Source organism: Austrofundulus limnaeus, unplaced genomic scaffold (assembly GCF_001266775.1).
Source record: "Austrofundulus limnaeus strain Quisiro unplaced genomic scaffold, Austrofundulus_limnaeus-1.0 Scaffold602, whole genome shotgun sequence".
Classification (NCBI taxonomy): Eukaryota; Metazoa; Chordata; class Actinopteri; order Cyprinodontiformes; family Rivulidae; genus Austrofundulus; species Austrofundulus limnaeus.
The window spans coordinates 88,290-102,949 of record NW_013953004.1 but is presented as its reverse complement, the minus strand read 5'-3'; the positions used below and the strand labels follow the sequence as shown (position 1 = coordinate 102,949).

Sequence of the window (14,660 nt, the reverse complement as noted above, 5' to 3'; positions counted from 1 at the left end):
GTACGTCCTGCACAGCGAGAGGGGAGGAGGGAAAGGCAGAAACACATCGGGGCAGCTGCAGCCCTAACGGACCGAACTTCAGTCAAACAAGACCCAACACTTTTATTCYYGRTTTAAACTAGCGATCTTGTGAGCAGCTGCAGCTGTATGCTTTTATTTTTTTATGTCAGGCTGTTGGAGCGCTCCACTCCTCTGTCCGAGGCTGGTGTGGGGGGGAGGCAGACAGCTCTCTCGTCCTGGCCACACCTCCGCTCTCTAACCCCCCCTCCCCTACCCACTTTGATGCATTTTTCAAATTTCGCCTTGGGGGCGGAGTTATCTTTTCACAGGGGGGTAAGATACACTTTAAAGATGGAAGCACAGATTAAACCTCCAGTCTCGTTACTGTGGAAAATTTTTGGAATTCTTTTATGGAAACAACGCTCTGGTTCAAATATGGCTACATGGATCAAATCCAGCAGATATTAGCTTCTGAGTTTAGCGCTGCTGAATCATGCTACAATTTAACACAATGTAATAAATATTACAAGCTATTTTTGCCTCTGATTTATGTAATATTTACATGGTGTAAAAATAATTTTATATATTGGACATTTTTTAGGTTTCTATAAGACAAACCTGACCTGTTAGAAAAATGGTTAGCCAGTATCAGTAGAGACAAGTTATCAACCGACGACTTGTATGGTCACCATGTTGTCAGAGATGCTAACAGTGGATGGGGTGGGCGAGGCTCACTCTAGTGTTGTTTAAATCTATGTTCAACTGTCTTCACTGTGGACAGGGACAGTGGTGTTCCAGCAGTTTCCAGTTCAAGTTTGAGCCTTGGTGGTTCCTGAGTGGTTTCTGCCCATTTTAACTCATTTAATCACTTTAATGTTCGCAAAGTGTTGACCAAAACTGTATCTACTGCTAATGACACAATGAGACATACAGTAAGTGAACAGTGTGGAAGATGGAAAGGTAAAAAGAGCACACACGTCTGTGCATGTTTCTAAAGGACAACTGTAACTCACACACATGTACAAGATAAATTCAACATACACTTACGGCGTTATCCCCCAGAATGTCCAACTTCTTCATCAGCTCACTGATCACAATGTCCTGTTGATGAAACAGTGTCGCACAGGTGAGTTCAGGTGTTCAGTGACATGTCTACAGGTGAGTTCAGGTGTTCAGTGACATGTCTACAGGTGAGTTCAGGTGTTCAGTGACATACAGTATCTACAGGTGAGTTCAGGTGTGTGTCATGTGTCTGACTGTGAGTCCAAGTGTGTGTCGTGTGTCTGAGTGTGAGTTCAGGTGTGTGTTGTGTGTCTGAGTGTGAGTTCAGGTGTGTGTCATGTGTCTAAGTGTGGGTTCAGGTGTGTGTTATGTGTCTAAGTGTGGGTTCAGGTGTGTGTCGTGTGTCTGAGTGTGGGTTCAGGTGTGTGTCGTGTGTCTAAGTGTGGGTTCAGGTGTGTGTCGTGTGTCTAAGTGTGGGTTCAGGTGTGTGTCGTGTGTCTAAGTGTGGGTTCAGGTGTGTGTCGTGTGACTAAGTGTGGGTTCAGGTGTGTGTCATGTGTCTAAGTGTGGGTTCAGGTGTGTGTCCTGTGTGTGGGTTCAGTTGTGTGTCGTGTGTAAGTGTGGGTTCAGTTGTGTGTCATGTGTCTAAGTGTGGGTTCAGTTGTGTGTCATGTGTCTAAGTGTGGGTTCAGTTGTGTGTCATGTGTCTAATTGTGGGTTCAGTTGTGTGTCGTGTGTCTAAGTGTGGGTTCAGTTGTGTGTCGTGTGTCTAAGTGTGTGTTCAGGTGTGTGTTGTGTGACTGAGTGTGGGTTCAGGTGTGCGTTGTGTGTCTGAGTGAGTTCAGGTGTTACTCACAGTGACTCCCTCTGCTTCACAGTAGATCTGCAGAGGACTGAGACCATCTGGGAAGTAAAGTTGTTGGAAGTTGATGGCAGGTGAGCGTCGCTCCCTCTCCTGTTTCCATCGAAACAACAACCAGATGTTAAAAATCACGTCTAATTACTGAAACTTGAAGGAACAAATTGAGCTTTCATGATAATATTAACAGTCTAAGAGCTTTAGTTAGTTTGAATCTCCATATTCCTATAACTCCGCCCCCTTTCCACCCACTGTCTCTGTGAATCTGTATGCCCCTCCCCCTTGCAGACAAACTGTTTATTGGACAATAAGGTGCTGATATCTGTTTTACCTCTAGCTCTAAAATCCTGAACTCAAGCAGCTCGTTCTGGTCTTTGATGTCCTGAATGTCATTTTTCAGCCGCAGCTCTTCAGTTTCCATCTGCCGCACCTGCAGACAATCAGAAACAGGACTCAGCCTGGTCCACGTTTTAATTCTGCATTTTAGTTTATTTAAAAAAAACAGTGCCAAAGCTTCGTCCACATATCCGGTAGTAAGTCAGTCTCAGTTCGGGTGAGAGTTGAACTCCGTCAAGGTTGTCCTCTGTCACCGATTCTGTTCATAACCTTTATGGACAGAATTTCTAGGAGCAGCCAAGGTGTTGAGGGGATCCTTTTGGTGACCTCAGGATAACATCTCTGCTTTTTTGGATGATGTGGTCCTATTGGCTTCATCAGATCCTGATCTCCAGCTCTCACTGGAGCGGTTCACAGATGGGATGAGGATCAGTGCCTCCAAATCCGAGACCATGGTCTTGAGCCGGAAAAGGGTAGGGTGACTTCTCCAGGTCGGGGAGGAGGTCCGTCCCCAAGTGGAGGAGTTCAAGTATCTCAGGGTCTTGTTAATGAATGAGGGAAGAATGGAGCGGGAGATCGACAGGCGGATTGGTGCTGCGTCTGCAGTGATGCGGGCGTTGTACCGGTGTGTCATGGTGAAGCACCTGATTTACTGGTCGGTCTACGTTCCTACCCTCATCTATGGTCAGGAGCTTTGTGTAGTGACCGAAAGAAGGAGATCACAGATACAGTACAAGTGGCTGAAATGAGTTTCCTCTGCAGGGTGTCTGGGCTCTCCCTTAGAGGTGAGAAGCTCGGTCATCCAGGAGGGACTCAGAGTAGAGCCACTGCTCCTCCACGTCGAGAGGAGCCAGTTGAGGTGGTTCATCTGGTTAGGATGCCTCTTGGACTCTTCCCTGGTGAGGTGTTCTGGGCACATCCCACTGGGAGGAGACCCAGAGGAAGACTCAGGACACGCTGGAGGGACTATTGCCCCTTTTCCACTAGTGCCACTAAGTGTAGTGTCGGTACGTTTCCAAGCCATTTCCATTAGGCCAGATCCATGGAACTGGCACTTTTTTTAATACCTACTTCATTGTGGTTCCAACCGGCCCCAGCTGACACCAAAGTGCGATGTCAGAACACTGTTTGTCACTGATTGGCTACATTTTTGCAAATGTTTAAAATTTCAAAAGTTATTCATCAAATGTGTTTCCATCTCTCATTTTGCCCATTATTTTTTTTTTCCAAAAATACCCAAAAACCACCTCCAACCGCCCAAAACACACCCATTGGAACAGGACTGGAACATCAGTGGAAAACCAACCGGTCCGACCCGTACCGACCCGTACCTACACCGACCGTTACGACACTACACCATGGATGTTTCTCAGCTGGCCTGGGAACACCTTGGGATTCCCCCAGAGGAGCTGGTCCAAGTGGCTGGAGAGAGGGAAGTCTGGGTCTCTCTGCTTAGGCTGCTGTCCCGGAGACCTGACCCCGGATCAGACATTTGAAATATTTTAATCAAAGTGCTTCACCTTCAGAATCAGTTCCTGGTTCCTCTGGTACAGGGCCTGCTTCTCCTCCACCCACCTCAAATCCTGAGAGCAGCAGAAATACAGAAAACCCAAAATTAAAAGTGTACAGGTTTTTATGGCTCAGCATTTCCACATTAATTATTATTTCTCTGGTTCTGTTGATACAGCAAACATTGTTTGTTTGTTTGTTTGTTTGTGTGACTCCACAGCCTGGTGTTACCTGTCCTTGTTGTTTCAGCGATGTCTCCAGATCTGCAATCCTGTTCTGATACTGACTGATTTCACTCAGCAGCTGCTCTCGTGTCTGAAACAGAACAACCTGTAAGGTGAAGGTACAGGGAATAGAACTCACTGCTGCTGCCTGGCTCAAAGACCCACTCACCTTGATCTCCTTTTCAGCATCATAGTTTCCTCCACACGTCTCCGCCAACAGAGCGTACGCTCGCTGTAACGCCTGGTACTCCTGGGTCAGCTGACAATAACGAAACTCCGCCTCCTCACGTACACACATCTGAAACCAACACAGAGCCCATCAGAAACCAGTGAGGGTCAGAAACCAGACCTTAAACCCAAACAGAAACCAGCCAAACCAGTAACAAGTCCTCAGTCTCTGATTCCATGTAAGCTGAGCTTTTTCTTTTAGAGTTTCAGAGTTTTGTGTTTCTGGGTTTCTGAGTCTTTGAGTCTCTGGGTTTCTGAGTCTTTGAGTCTCTGGGTTTCTGAGTCTTTGAGTCTTTGTGTCTCTTTGTTTCTGAGTCTTTGTGTCTCTGGGTTTCTGAGTCTTTGTGTCTCTGTATTTCTGAGTCTTTGAATCTTTGTGTCTCTGAGTTTCTGAGTCTTTGTGTCTCTGGGTTTCTGAGTCTTTGTGTCTCTGGGTTTTTGAGTATTTATGCCTCTGGATTTTTGAGTCTTCGTGTTCCTGAGTCTTTGTGTCTCTGGGTTTCTGAGTCTTTGAGTCTTTGTGTCTGTGTTTCTGAGTCTTTGTGTCTCTGTGTTTCTGAGTCTTTGAGTCTGGGTTTTTGAGTTTTTATATCTGAATTTTTTAGTTTTTGTGTCTCTGGATTTCTGAGTCTTTGAGTCTTTGTGTCTCTGAGTTTCTGAGTATTTGATTCTCTGAGTCTTTGAGTCTCTTGGTTTTCTGGGTCAGAACTGGTTCTGGTTTTACAAATACAGACGCATGTGTACCTCTTCTGGTTCTGTATCTGGAGTTCTGTCAGTGTGGAAGGACAAAGATGATCCATCAGAATCCACCGATGCCTCTTCATCATAACCATAAAATGTCTCTATCACCTACACACACAAACAAACAAACAAACAAACAAACAAACATGATATCGTTCAGGTGTTTTGAACTGTCACTGAGCTCTAACTGAGGTTCTGAAGTGACAAGACTCTTCAGAGGATGTAAACACACTTGTGTGAAACTAATCAACAATCTGAACTTTCCTTACAACAAAAATAAATATTCAGTTGTTTTGATTTACTGGTACCAAAAAAAAAACAATGATCTGCTACAAATAGAAGGCCTCTTGGTTCTGACTGTAGAATACCAACAGCAAAGGCTGCGTTCCATTCTGAAATACTTAAATACAACGTTTACGATTTAAGTTTTACATTTAGATTTACTCATTTAGATTTAGGATTTAATATTCACATACGTTATTTAACATTTCAATTTAACATTTAGTAAAAATGAGCAGAACAGTGAGCTAAATAACAAAATGTTAGAAATTTTTAACAAGGATTTTATACTCAGAGCTAAATAAAGAAAATGTGTTAATGACATTTTTTGATCAATTTATTTTACACTTGGCGCTCCGTAATTTGTTGGGTAAGAGATGTTGATGATGTTTGTGGCTTGGTTTGGTTTGGGTGGTACTAAGGGACCAGTAGAGAGTGTGGTTCGTTTTTGTGTTCTTCACCCTGCACGCTCTGAAGGTTCTCCTCCTCCTCACGCCCTCGTGACGTCTGTACCTCAGTAACATGTCTCGCTCCTGAGAACAAAAACAAAACGCTGAACTCACCGTGTTTATCCACAGTTAACTGATTTGTAGTGATGAAAGCAGTTTGTTATACTTACAATAACATTCTTCACATAACCTGCCGTTTCCAGAGCCTGAAAACAAAGTTTGGTAGAAATAAATGTCAGAACAGATCTGCAGCTTGTTCTTACAGCTGTAGAACTGATACAGAACCAACAACCCTACAGTACCATGTAGAGCAATTTTAGTATTTTAAGTACATAGGTTTAATTAACATCATAACTTTAATGTCGGAAATTATACCTTAGAACACAAAAATATGACAAATATGAAGCAATATGAAGAAGGGCAACACAGTTGATGAGGGAAATCTGGTGTGTTATTTGGGGTAGGGGTCATTCTTTTGCTACTAGCCTGAGAACAGATAGCCTGGTTAAAACCGGACCCTGTCCTTCACTTTGCTTCGTAGGAGCAGTGAAGGGAAACTAGAACTGAGTGGAGCTGCGTAGGAAGGCAAGGGCCAGGCTAGAGAACAGATCTGTTCATCTACACTTTTATATTTTGATTACTAGAGTGTCTGAAGATACTTTTGGTCCACTTTGATGTCTGTTTGGAAAATACTGACCCAACAGTGGATTGAAATGAGTGAGAAAATGTTCAAAATGAGCTCAGAGTTTTACACTTCTTGACACTTTTTTATGGACGCCATCTGTAAATGGCTTCATCAGTTCAATATGGGTTTTATGGATTTAATTAATCCATCATTTTTTTTTAACATTTTGGCACAAATAAAAATAAATCTGAAGCCAAATATCTGGTGATTCTGGTCAGATGTTTTATAATCATAGTTGAAATCATGATTTTTATCATCAACATTGAATTCCCAGTTTGTGTCCAGGACAGTTTTGATTTAAAGAAAGCAAAAAACAAAATACATTTTATATATACACACCTGGAAGGGATGTAGTTTAATGTGGTACCATTAGATAAACATGTTATATCTACAACTGTGCTATAGGTTGTCACAGCAGTAGTACATAGTACTGTATGGGTGTTGTATCTGTGAAACTCATACTACACATTTGTCACAGCCAAAGTTCTGGTACTGTGTGATTGTAGTGTTGCACAAGTTGGTTGTTACTGTTTCAGAACTGGTGCTGATTGTTACAGCTGTAGTATTTGTACTATAGTAGCAGTAGTACCTTGGACAGGTCATCAATAATGTGCTGCTGCTCAACCACTTGCAACCGCAGGAACTCCATCTCTCTCTCATCTTGGCCGTAAACATGGTAGCTGGTGGAGTGGCTGCGGTCCAGGTCATTTAACGAACTGGGTCTCCTCTGTGGACCAGAACAGAGGTTGATGTTAACGTGGTAACACACAAAAACAATAAGTGTTTCAGAGGAATCACGACATTTATTTGTTTAATTTGTATCAGGGAGGACTCTCATGTGTTTTATTTAAATAGCGCCACCTGCTGGTGAAAATCAGTTAGTGAATCTTGCCATTTGACTGATGGATGAGTGTTTGTCCTGATGAGTTCATGTAAAGTACATCTGGTTTGAATATGTTTTGTTAATGTGTTACCATTGTAGCCATCTCCATGTTCTCCTGGGTAACAAAGCGAAGTTTGTTATCAAGGCGCCGCAGGGCAAGAGCCAGCTCTTCATTTTTTCTGCTCAGACGTTTGTTTTTGTCCAAAAGAGGAAGAAACTGACTCTCTGTTTCTCTCAGACGCTTCAGCTGAAGGAAAAAAATATATATATAATAATTAGAATACATTTAAAAACAAACCAAGAAAAAATACAGCCAGGGGAAATAAATCATGCTGAACAAAATGCTCAAGAATTACTATCTTAATAAAATGCTTTCACTGAAGTCACACAGAACCGTCTAGTTTCAGTAATTCTGTCATAATTCTCCAAATGAGAGCAAAACAACTAAAGCCAGTCACCGCTGGCTGCAGGACACATGGGTAGAGTTGGATATCCACCCAGCAAAATCAGTGGTTTTACACTTATTTTTTCATTTATCTAAAAACAAAACAAATTCTGCATACAATAAAATACAATCACAAATTAAATGAAAGGTAGCAGAAGAAGAAAAATGTCTTATATCTGACCCTTTTCTCACTAAGATAAGATAAGATTGACCTTTATTGTCATTGTACAGAGCGCAATGAAATTACAGCTCAGAAACAAACTCAATCAAAAATAATCTTCAAATACCAAACACAAATCAAAAAACATACAAAGAACAAAACAAACAAACAAAAAGAAAACCAAAAAGAAAATATACCCAGAATTTGAGACAAATAGTGTTTCCAGCCTATTTGTCTAAAAAACCCCCTTCTTACGTATTCCCTGCTCCCCAATCCCTCGTTACTCCCCATCTCTAAGTTGCATTCAACCTTTATCTCTTTATTAAAAATAATAAAAGAATAAAGTGAACAGTTATAAACTTTCATTTGGAAAATGAAACATAGAAGAATAAAGTTATACAGAGTTTTGATTAATAACTGATGTCACAGCTGATGAGACGTTTTATGTTCAGGTTGTGTAAGGGTTAGTGTGAGTTGTTCTAATTACCAGTTCATTTCGTTCTTCAGACAGCAGAGCATTGCGGTCTTCCAGTTTCCTAATGACTGCGCTAAGCTCAGCAATCTTCAGCTGAAACCTTCGAGTATCTCGGTCCTCTTGAGACTGCACACAACACATGACCAAATGATTGATTAAAGCTTCAGGTCAGGAGGACATGGAAAACAAGAAAAACGTCCAGTGGCATTTTGAAAATAGATATGAGCTGTTTGGCACAACTGCCAAAGGCAGATGGGGCGGCTGTGTTAGAGAAGCCAACTTGGGACCAGAAAATCACAGGTTCGACTCCCCGTCAGGCCCATATGTTGTGGTGTCCTTGAGCAAGACCCCCAACTGCTCTGCGGGTGCTTATGTAGCTGCCCCCTGCTCCACTTGGGTGTTTCACATGTATGATGGGTCAAATGCAGAACACAAGGTTCTTCATTGTATGGGAACATGCACTGACGACAAATAAAGTACATTTATTATTTTAGATCAACTAAGATTTTATAAACCTATTCGATTTATTTATTTACCTACCTTTATTTACCCTGGCAAATCCCATTGAGATCACAGATCTCTTGCAAGGAAGGCCTGAGCCTGAAGGCATCCTGTTGTATATGTTTTTGGTCTGTGGGATGAAAACCAGAGTACCTGGAGAGAACCCATGCACGAGGAGAACATGCAAACTCCACACAGAAAAACCACAAGTCTGACCGGGGATTGAACCCAGGACCTTCTTGCTGTGAGGCCTCAGTGCTAACCACTGATCAAACGTGCTGCCAACATCTAGTGTAGAAGCCAAAGAAGAACACATCTTACAAAAATTAACAAAAAGTCTAGATCAGACCACATTCCAGCAGGTTATGTGTTCCACAGAAAAGGCAGCTCAACATATCAAGTCCAAAACTCAACAACAAAAGAAGTTTACTTTACTGGTAATCCATCGATCCTCATTTTGACCATCTGTATCTGCAATCTCATTTTTTAAGGCCATAGATGAGGGAAAGAACAAACTGACTGGTAAACAGAGAGCTTCATCTTACAGCTCAGTTCCCTCTGAACCACAAACAAACCGGTACAGAGTCCACAAAACTGCAGAAGCCACATTGATCCGTCTGAACCTCACCCCCAACCTTGAACGAGCAATCCACCCTTCTCCAACTGAGGACCATGGCTTCACACTTGGCTGTGAACCACTCCAGTGAGAACTGAAGATCATGGTACAACACCAACAGGACCACATCGTCTGCAAATAACAGCGATGGATTCCTGAGGCCCCCAAACCGGACTTCTTGTGGCCAACTCTCACTCTGAAAGGGTCCGACTTACTGCCAGCAATGCAAACCAAAGCCTCGCACCACTTGTGTGGGGACTGGATTACCTGTAACAATGGACCCACAATCCCATACTCGCCCTACAGTTTGCCTTAAGGAACACAGTCGAATGCCTTCTCCAAGTCCACAAAACACATGTAGACTGGATTAGCACACTCCCATGACCCCTTGAGGACCTTAGTGAGGGTAAAGAGCTGGTTCAGTGTTCCACGGCCAGGACAGAACCCACATTGTTCCTCCTGAAACTGGGGTTAGACCATCTACTGGACTCTCTTCTCTAGTACCCCTGAATGGACCTTACCGGGGAGACTAAGTAGAGTGGTGCCTTTATTTATAAACCAGACTGCTGATATGAGGACATCTGTTTGCAGAGATAATGAGACAGACACCACACATGAACAGATTTCACTCACTAACATTCAGATGTCAGATGGGAAATTTCGCAAAACCTCTCAAACATGAGTTCAGAGTAAATAAACATGGCAGACAGGGAAGAAGCAGTGGTGATAGTTTGTGCATGTCTCCGATGTCCACTGGATTTCTGGTGCACCTTGGCAGTTGTTTGGTTTTCTGTTTTTTGGATTACCCTGCCATGTTTCCATCACTTCTCTTTCTGATTGGTTACACATCACATTTAACAGGCTGCAAGCTTGTTTGTTCCTGGGGGAACACCACACACTTCTGGGATATCGGGCCAAGACAACTCAACATGTTGAATATCTTGATTGGAGATCGGAGTATCCTGACGTCCCTCTGAGCTGACCAGATCACTGTTAATACAACACAACACATATGGCAGGAATATCTCCTAAGAGTATCTTTAGAGCCATCCCAATAACTGTGTCCTTGAGATTGTCGAAAGGGCAAAAAACGGCACAATAATATGGCCATGTTAACCAGGCCTTCTGCAACATTCTACGTCCCGCTCTCTGCCACCGGCCTTGCATGGCACATGCCCTTGACAGTCCTCTTCATATGGGGTGGAATCATTTGAAGGTGGTATCCTGTCTCTCTTTTGGGTTTGGCCCAGCTGAGCCCCAGGAGCCAAGCATGGCTGTAGAGGGGTACCCCTGTTTCCTTTTCCTGGGAGAGGTTTCCTGGTGTAACTGATGTTTATCCATCAACGTTTTTCAATTGCTTTTGATCTTACCCTTCCTCTGAAGCCTGTTTGCCATGGCAGACCCTACTTTGCTTTCAGACTGAGGGTTTACTTGCTTTTCTTACAGTTTTGAGGTTTTACAATACTCTGAACTGAATGCTACCCAAAGGAAATCTATAATGTTCACGATAACTGCCACGTTCAAAGAAACTGGAACATGGAACAGATGAGATGTGAGATTTAGTCATGCATTTTAAGCAAGCAGGAAAAGGCGGGGCTTACAATGGGAGCAGCATTGTTAGGGGTGGAGTTAGAGACAAGGTGGTTAAGCCCCGCCCTTTGTGCATCTCTCATGGCTGCAATTTGTTGCTCAGCAGCCTGAGTCTGTAGCTGGAGGCGATGGGCGTGTCCAGCCTGCAACCCCAAGGCTTTATCCAAAACACTGACAGCTCTGTCCTTCAGTTTTATCTCATCCATCTGCACAGGTGAGAGACAGACAAACATTTCAGAGGATGGTTAGTTAAACAGGCAGGCGTAGGGTATGGTCACTTAGGCAAACAGGTGATGGGAACGAGTGGTGTTAAATACACAAATGTGATGGTTGGGGTTATATACACGGACAGGTGGAGTTATTTAGGCAAACAGGTGAGGGGTGAGGTTAATTACGCAGACGGCGGTATAAATGTTTGAACTATAGCACAGATGTTTTTACTACAGTCTGCATTGTGTTTTAACTGAAGTACATGTATTTACTACTAAATGTTGAAACCACAGTATAGACGTTTGGAGCACAGGCTACAATTTAGGTGTTTTTCAGTTACAATACAGATATCTGGAACAGACAAAATGCTTAGATGTTTAAGCTACAGGCCAAGGGACTCATGAACACATTTGTCTTGTCCCACACACAAGTCGAGACATATGAAAATGTAATTATAGTGAAAGTGTGCTTAAATTTACACAAACCTTTGAGTGGTCGTGAGAATGTCCCTACAACCACATGAACCTTGTCAGTCAGCCAAATGAACCAAAACTAGAACCAAAACTCCCCTAAATATACTGAAATATGACTATTTCATCTACTTACCTCAAAGGGTTTTTATACACAACGTTTCCTCATGAGTTTGAGCATTTATGGTTTAAACCTGCACAATGAAACAAACTACGGCAGGCCATTTTAACATTAAATCAGCTTCACCACACTTACCTTCCAGGTATCTGAAATTGGTTTATGAGAGGTCATGTTAGTTAATTAAGAAATCTCTAATCAGATTTTGACTAGTTTAAACTACGTCAGATTTATCATTAAGTCGCATGGAGGACTAAATTCAAGAGATCTTAAAAGTAACCATGACTACCAGTGGTTCTAGATATCTCTAAGTAAGTTTTGGCTAGTCATTATTTGCTTTCAAGATATCTCACTTTTAGTGCTGACTAGTCACTTCTAATTAAATATATCTTAAATGACATCATTATTCATGACATTTTAAAAGTAAATGAGATTTATAAAGATTTGACTAGTGCAAATTAAATATCAGATATCTTGAAAGCAAATAATGACTTGGCAAAACTAACATAGAGATACTCTAATTCTTCTTCCGATGTGTCAGAATGCAAATGCAGACATCTTAATTTACCATTCAGGATAGTAGTTGTTCCTCATCAAAACTCATTTTAGACACCAAGAATGTATTTACAGATAGTCAAAGCCTCATGCTACATAACGTCTCCAAAATAACAGCCTCAGTCTAAGACAAACTGTGACATTTCCTCTATTTCTGTCGAGTGTAGATGTAGACGTCATCGGTGACCTTATGCACAGACTTCCATTCTCACTGAGAAATAAACAATGTCGGATTAGTAAATTAATTCAGAACAACTCACGTGATGCTTCCTAAGGTAGACGAGGTGTAGACAGTGACACATGGCCTTAAAAAGGGGCATGAAATTACATGTAACTGTGGAAAATTGGCACCTTTGGTGCAGCTGGAGGGAGTGTGTTTTCAGGAATCACACTGACCTGCTGGAACACAGTGATGCCTGGTTTATTATCTGATTTAGTGGCCCGGGGCCATTCCTTTGGACCTCAGAACTTAGTTGGCCCCAGCGTAACAGAGAGAAACTAGGAGTCGTGCATTGCAGGAGCCAGTTCAGGTCCTCACTGCGTTGGGGTTCGGAGCCTTTTGGTGCCATGCCAGCCATATGGGACAGCTTCTTCCATAAGATGGGAACTATTCCTTTGCTTTACTCCCACTTTTATGTTTGACCCTGATCCTGTCGTTTACTTCTCTGGGTGTGCCAGACGATTTTACACCCCACGACTTAATTTAGAAGAGTCTCTGGCTCACATACCATGAAATTCCTAATTTTCTTGCATCTTTACTTCAGTTCTGATTGTGCAGAGCGGGGAATCACACATGCATTACACATGTGCATATATTTGCATATTTAAGTGACAACGTGTCAGGGGAGGTGTCTGATGTGTGCTCAGTGTCTCTTAAGGTGTGTGTGGGGGAGGTATTATGTGTTTTCCAGTTACATAGTTCAACTCTATCCCACAATCAAATAACTACGATACCTTCAGTTATGAAAAAGCTGAATATAAACTATTTTTGACTTTGCGTCGCCTTGCAAACACCCAGACATTGGCCTCTGTCTCTTTCAGAACCTCCTACCATTACCTGCGCTCCCACTTCAGCACTTCTTCAAAACAATGCTTCAGGGGAGGGGTGCTCTGTTGGGCGGGAGCTTGGCTGCAGGGAGGAGCTTTGTGTTAATAGGCGGAGCTTTGTACCAAGAGTTTAGGCAGCTCCACATGGATTTCTCAAACATGCATGAATGAGTCAAAGCAACAGTCTGGGTTTGTTTTTGATAAGGAAATGACATTATAATATGACATAAAGCTCAAAAAAGTCTATTTTACATAACAAGCCCTCCTAAGTTAGGATGTATGAAAGAAAGTTGTACATATTTTTATGTGGGTCTCTTTCTGTTTTTGGCCTATAAGCCAAATTTCAGTGCAGATTGATTCTGTTCAAATGAGAGACCAAACGAAGTGCAGGATATTGATTTGATTATCAGACTTCAATATGTATTTACTAGGGCTGCAACGATACAGAAAATTCACAATTCGGTTCGGTTCAATACTTTAATCTCACAGTTTGATATTTTTTTGAAACAAAAAAGAGAAATGTCCATGCCCCTTTTAACTTGTAATTTCTTTAAATTCAGTACGAACATTTGTTTAACCTCAAAAGTACAGTTTTTAAATTAAATGTTGCTGAAACAGCAAGTTTCTCAGTGGATCTGTGCTCCACAATGCAGCCGAGGTGGAGTAGTCGAACACAGATCCACTGATCCTTCAACACAGAGCATCTTCAGAAGACAAGTTGATAAAATAAACTTTAAAAATCTGTATTGTTCCATACAAGTGTGTATTGAAACTAAAGCACTGTATTGAACGGTTCGATACGGGTACATGTATTGTTGCATCCCTAGTTTTTACAGAAATGCAGACTCAGATCTGGTTCATTTTTTTATAGAAAGCCTGGTCACACCCTGAATATGATGTCATAGTAAACAAGGAAATAAGGTCTAGAAACTAAAACTAAATTGAGACTTGTTGATTCTCTTACTGTATAAAGTCAATGGGCCTCATGCAAGAACCATTCGTACGCACAGATTTGTTCTTAAGTTGTGCGTACGAGTGATTTAGGAGAATTTGTGACATTCACCAATGTTTTCATATTCTAAGATTTTTTTCAATATGAACAAAATTCAGGAGTGGTCCAGACCTGTCGTATATTTTACCAGCAGCCAGTCTGCTGTTATCCAGACGGGTTTTCTTCATTAATAACTTTTTATTTCGTTAGTTTGAAGATATTTTGAGTTGAAAATAAATCACACTCCATAATTATGTTGACAATAGGCTATTCTGCTTGAATTAGAG

At 41.9% G+C, this 14,660-nt stretch overlaps 1 protein-coding gene across 2 annotated transcripts in view; it reads right to left on the bottom strand.

Annotated features, from left to right (window-relative positions):
• jakmip3 (Janus kinase and microtubule interacting protein 3) overlaps window positions 1-14,660 on the bottom strand; it is a 25,616-nt gene that overhangs the window by 6,190 nt on the left and 4,766 nt on the right. Inside the window, exons 5-17 of one of the 2 annotated variants that reach the window (XM_014026937.1) lie at window positions 10,994-11,188; window positions 8,288-8,401; window positions 7,287-7,442; window positions 6,902-7,039; window positions 5,798-5,833; window positions 5,640-5,711; window positions 4,903-5,007; window positions 4,100-4,228; window positions 3,938-4,021; window positions 3,718-3,780; window positions 2,193-2,291; window positions 1,859-1,957; window positions 1,048-1,101 (exon numbers count right to left, since the gene is read on the bottom strand). In XM_014026937.1, the coding sequence (XP_013882391.1) occupies window positions 1,048-1,101; window positions 1,859-1,957; window positions 2,193-2,291; window positions 3,718-3,780; window positions 3,938-4,021; window positions 4,100-4,228; window positions 4,903-5,007; window positions 5,640-5,711; window positions 5,798-5,833; window positions 6,902-7,039; window positions 7,287-7,442; window positions 8,288-8,401; window positions 10,994-11,188 (1,344 nt within the window). Of the gene's footprint in view, window positions 1-1,041; window positions 1,102-1,858; window positions 1,958-2,192; window positions 2,292-3,717; window positions 3,781-3,937; window positions 4,022-4,099; window positions 4,229-4,902; window positions 5,008-5,639; window positions 5,712-5,797; window positions 5,834-6,901; window positions 7,040-7,286; window positions 7,443-8,287; window positions 8,402-10,993; window positions 11,189-14,660 lie in introns of both variants that reach the window. The other variant, XM_014026938.1, reaches the window with a different exon arrangement.